Here is a 5,656-nt window from a genome sequence, read left to right as displayed (position 1 = left end):
ATGTGACCGGACACAAGGATGACTGTAACACTATCCGAGGGCCTCGAGTTGTCGGGATTCAACCGGTGAGACCTCGGGACCAAGAGAAATGAAATGCATACCTACACACATACATGCACATACAAGAACTTGGGTTGGGCCTTATAGATTATTTGACATAGTCTTATTCACTCCCCCTCTAAGACTTCTTAAGCTCTCCTTTTCAACATTCAATAGCAACAAAGGAAAATTGAAAAATAAATATCATCACTCATTTAATTAATTCTGAATTCTTATTACATCCCTCATGTTTTCCTTGATTCTGAAGCAAAATATATTTAATTAAAGTAATTAAAAGACAATCAAACGATGATTTCAACAACATCTCGGCTTGTATATCATCTGTCGTAATGACAGAAGAGTTATGTGGGTTTGAAACCCCTACTTAACGCCAATGTACACAGAATACATGCATAAAAGAGCAAATCACAATGATTTTTTAATCTCACGAGAAGGCACAATCATCGAATACATACATATATATATATATATATATATATATATATATATATATATATATATATATATATATATATATATATATATTGGAGGTTGGACAGTGAAAGGATCCTTGATGCGCGATTGCGCAACAGACTTTTGCTCTTATGTCTCCTTCTTTTCCTTCGCTTCTCTTGTACTGCGCCATGGGATACCTAAATGTTGTAATTCTGAATTCTCGAAGACTGTTAAAGATTTCTCTAATCCCTCTGAAGTTTCTTAGTTGTGAATGAATCGAATGAGAGGAGTGGGTATTTATAGGCCTTCACATGTGCGAACCACCAAAATCGTACAACGGAATTACACCCTTGTTGCACAGTCACACAATAGGTCTCCTACTCAATCTAGACATTTTACCCCCAAGCCAACATTCTGTCAATATTCTTTATGTTGTGCAGCCGCGCAACTCACCTCTATTACGCGGTCGCGCAACAGGACCATCTTTGTATTATTTTTATTTCTTTTGTGCCCCGATAGGTATAACGCCCCCTATCCAAAATCCACTCATCGCTAAGGTAGTTGGATTTGGATGTGGTCAGAACATCACTGATGTCCACATCTTCACTCGAATCTACTGCATTGGCCTCTTTTAGTGCTTCATTTGCCTTATCTCCTTTTTGGGCTTTAGGATTCTGACAATCATTTTTCATATGTCCGTCTTCCACAGTTCCAACACTTCATATTCCTATTGCCTTTAGACTTGGACCGTGAACGCAACGAATTAGCCATTACCCGCTCTAAATTCATTTCCCTAACTACCAACGCATCAATGGAGGAACCTAAGCTAGTCTTTCTTTATTAACACCCTCAACTAAAGGGCTGAGATGACAGTCTCAACATCAATTGTCTCTCTACCGTGTCACATAGTGTCTACAAGCTATCGTAAGACTTTAAAAAGGAGTTCAATAGAATTAGGGCTTGATCTTCCTCACGCATCTTCACTTTCATACTTGTCAATTTGCAAAGGATCTGATTGAACGTGCTGATGTGTTATTAAAATCTAACCCCTCCGCCACCTTTAAATTATAGAATTTCTTCTTCATGTACAAATGATTCGACAACGATTTCGTTATGTATAAGCTATGTAACTTCTTTCAAAGTCTTGTGGTGCTCTTTTAATTCAGGACATTGTCAAGGACATCATTCGCTAGTTGGACCGAGGTTTTCGCTCTTTCATCTAACTCTTCTCATTCTTCATCGCTCATAAATGTTGGACGCTTCTCAACAACAAGGAGTGTATGCTGTAACACTTACTGAATTAAAATGCCTCTCATCTTCACCTTCTATAGTTCAAAGTTATTTTTCTCGGTGAACTTCTTCGTTTCATACTTCATGTTTAGTCCTCTAATTGTCATGATACCAATCCAAACTCAAATCCTAGCATACACTTTGATGCCACTTATTGGGAATATATGGAAGCAAACCCTAAATTTGGGTCACATGAGATTAAGCAAACGTAAACCAAGTAATCACAAAGCACATACGATTTTACGTAGAAAAACCATTGAGGAAAAAAACCACAGCACAAAGTGACATCAAATCACTATAAAAGAAAAAATACAAGAGATGGAATCCCTTACAATACTCGAAAACTCTCGTTTTCACCTTCTCCAAGCCCTAAAAAATGTTTAGCCCTCCTTGGAATTGCTTATGATTGCCCTAATCCCGCAATTACACCCATTTATAGTGTCCCACCCATAATAGAAAACAATTCCCATAATTTCAAAAAATTGTGCGCTTCTGTCAATGGTATCGACAACCATCGAAGTCATTTTGATAGGATTGAAGTCATCTTGAATCAGATTGATTTGGACCCAAAAAATGTCTATGAGCAAAGGCAAAAGAAATGAGATTTTCTTGATGGAATCGACAGTTGCTCAAAGAGATAGAATGGTTTGCCGATGGCATTGACAAACCCTTTTCAAACCAGGTTGAAAACATCTAACAACACCTCCGGTAGTCAATTTATGAAAAATCTCCCACAATGGAACAATCCTAACCGGTGTGTACGTGCGAAATAATAGACGGTTGAGAAACAAGGCCAGACCATCAACCAACATTTTTATTTTATTTTTTCACACACCCACCGACGCCACATGGGCACGCCATCCCTGATCTCAGTGTTGAAACAGAGTCTGTCAATCACTTGACCAACATTATTTTTAAGATAGGATGATTTTACTGTGTATATTATTCATTGGGCCCTTCATATCAACAACCGTGGGTCCCACTTGTACAAATAGAACCCTTTAAAATCAGATTAATTGGATAATCCTGACCTCTGAGGGTCAGCATTTCATTTTAATAATCCATATATAGGTCACCCATCCAACAGTTCGAGTGACCATATATTGGTCACCCATCCAACAGTTTGAATGATCTGTTGGTATGTCTTTTGGTTTATCCTCCACCTACACTGGGCCAACGATTTTATGGGATTGGATTGAAGGGAGTGCATGCAGTTTGTAGAAAGGCTTTTGCATGTGTATAGATGTCTTTTTTTATTCTTTGATCTCATCAAAGATGGTAACAAAATATTTTATACAATAAATCAGGTTTTATTTACACCACGCTGCTTGGTGAAATTTTCATTCAAAACTTCACATTCTATTTCTATCCACGCCAGATCAAGAAGCAGAAAGGGAAAAAAAAAAAAATGCCTCCAAAGTTCATTCTTAATTACAGATGTTACCACAACCGAAACTCAAATCCCGACACCATCAAAAATCGGTCGAGTTGGCACCCGAAACGTTCTTCCCCTTCAGTTGCAGCTGCCGAAATGCAATCACCGAATCCGATACTCTCTCCTCCTCTCGAATCCACTCTCCTTCTTCTCCACTTCCCACAATTGCTTCAACAGCAGCTGCCACATCTCCTTTCCCTTTTAGCATTATAAGCATCCTCTTCGCCTTCTCCCTTGCCCTCTCGCTCTTTCCCGTCTCCGCTACCTCCTTCAAAACCTCCACTGCCCCTGCCGCCTTCGCTGACGCCTTGAACCTTAGCACACTCCCTCCACTGCTCAGAGCAAACAGCACCGCAACGCAATGCTCCCTCATCGCCTCCCCACCTGATTTCTCTCTCAGCATTTCAACAAACACCTGGACTGCATCCGCGTCCATGAGCGCCGCCCGCCCCTCCGTCCCTGACGCCAAATTACACAGTATGATCATCGCACGGCTCGCCAATTCTCCACCCCTGGCATACCCGAGCAGCAGCGGGACCGCCCCCAGCTTCACCAGCTTCGACCTGTTGCACTGCAGCAACGAAAGGTGGTACAAGGCAAGCGCTGCGTCCTGCCGGGCCTGCTGTCTCTCGTGCCTGAGCGTGTGAAGCAGCGGCTGTAGTGCGCCCAACACCCCGATCGCTGGCTTGTTGTCGTCGTCCAGCGCAAGACTAAAGATGGCTCCCGCCGCATGCTCCTGCGCCTCTGGGAACCCGCCTTTCAGGATGTCAATCAGGGGAGGGACAGCGCCGGACCGCATGATCCGCTCCTTGTTGGGCTTCTCCAGAGAAAGATTCACCACCGCGGCGGTTGCGTTGATCTGAACGGCTGGATATCGAGAAAGAAGCAACGGACGGATGGCGGCGAGCAGACGTGGGGTGCAGAGGGGGACCCTCGATTCCGGGCTACTTCTTGAGATATTCCGCAAAGAGCTGACAGCTTCTTCTTGCTCGTAGACGAGGACGCTCCTGAGTTTGCGGACGATCTCCTCTTCTTGGGAAGAAGCGGCTGGGATTATCTCAGAAGAAGACGGCGAAGAAGAAGAAGGAGGAGAAGAAGAAGAGGAAGAAGAAAAGCAAGAAGGTTTGGTAGTGAGAGGGAGAGGAGTGGCGGCGACTGATTCGTCGGAGCTGGAATAGAAGTAATTGGGCCTGCGATTGAGCTCGGTGGCGGCATGGGAGAAAAGGACGGGAGGCTTCTCAGCAACCCCTTGGAGAAGATGACGATCGTCTGTTTGTTGGGCAGAGGACATGAGGGATCGGATCATGTCCATGGCCACAGATGGATCGGGAGGCTTGGGGCGGGGAACGCCGGAAGCGTCACACCAGTTAAGGATGGTGGAACGGAGAGCGAGGTTGGGGATGAGAGGGGAAGAGAGAGAGAGAGAGGCGGAGGATGATGAGATAGCGCTGGGGAAGAAACGGAGGTCTATGCAGGCCTGGATGAAGGATCGTTCGAATGTCTGACCAGAAGAGAGTATGACAGGGTCTGACATTAAAGATGAGGAGATGGGGCAGATGAATTCTTCTGGTTTTTCCTTTGGTGGGGTTTTAGGAGAGTCGTTGGAGTTTGAAGAAGGTGAAGAAGGGGAAGAAGGAGAAGAGCGGAGGAAGGAGATCTTCCATCTGTTCTTGCCTCTGCCTCCCATTATTTCTCGCTTTCCTCTCTTTCCTTATTTTTCTCACTTTCGTTTCTTGGGTAATGAAATGCTGCGAAGAGAGGAAGCCATCAGAATCTTGATTTGACGGACGAAAAGCAAGGGCTCTGAAATTTTCGATTAGATTGGCTGAATGCCGCTATTTGGAGAGAAGAGGGAGCCGTTCGATCAACACATGGCTCGCTCCAGTTGTACACAACATTTGGGGGCTCCTTCAGATAATCCTACCCGTCCATGAGATGCGTCACCTTAAAGAACCATCGTATCCCAAAACTCAGCACGATGGGCCACAGCACAGGAACACATTTTGAGAGACAACACGCACCGTACATTTGTGCGGGGGCCACCGTGATGTGTTTGCGTAATTAAGGCCGTTCAAACCCTTCATATATTGTAGAAGAATGGTCAAACTAAAATTGACCCTGGTTTGAAACTAAGAGAGGACCAGGTTTTCTACAAGGTGATGCATCCAGTAATAACGAAGTTGGATGGTGCGAGTACATCACTTGGACCACGCATCTGCCCGGTAGCACCCTTTTAATTCAAAGGCGCACGGGTGAGCGCCCCCATCCATATGGCATCGTCTGTCCTCGGACGGAAACGCGTTTTTGATACCAGCCAATGCACGGTGCCTGCCCCTAATGACCAGGACGACTTCAAACAAATGACACCAATCTCCCTACACGGGCTATTTCCTCGTTGATTTGATAATGATAAAAAATCTGAAATTATCAAAAACT

General features: G+C 44.2%; 1 protein-coding gene across 1 annotated transcript; it reads right to left on the bottom strand.

Annotated features, from left to right (window-relative positions):
• Positions 1-3,059: 3,059 nt before the first annotated feature.
• LOC131255429 (U-box domain-containing protein 40-like) lies at positions 3,060-5,144 on the bottom strand. Its single transcript, XM_058256135.1, has one exon. The coding sequence runs from the start codon at positions 4,905-4,907 to the stop codon at positions 3,258-3,260; it is 1,650 nt and encodes a 549-aa protein (XP_058112118.1). The 5' UTR covers positions 4,908-5,144; the 3' UTR covers positions 3,060-3,257.
• Between the last annotated feature and the right edge of the window lie 512 nt (positions 5,145-5,656).

The sequence above is a fragment of the Magnolia sinica genome, chromosome 9 (assembly GCF_029962835.1).
Source record: "Magnolia sinica isolate HGM2019 chromosome 9, MsV1, whole genome shotgun sequence".
NCBI lineage: Eukaryota > Viridiplantae > Streptophyta > Magnoliopsida > Magnoliales > Magnoliaceae > Magnolia > Magnolia sinica.
This window is presented reverse-complemented; position numbering and strand designations above follow the sequence as displayed.

Excerpts from the sequence above, each read along its gene's own strand:
- LOC131255429 (XM_058256135.1), bottom strand. The coding sequence starts at position 4,907 with ATGGGAGGCAGAGGCAAGAACAGATGGAAGATCTCCTTCCTCCGCTCT.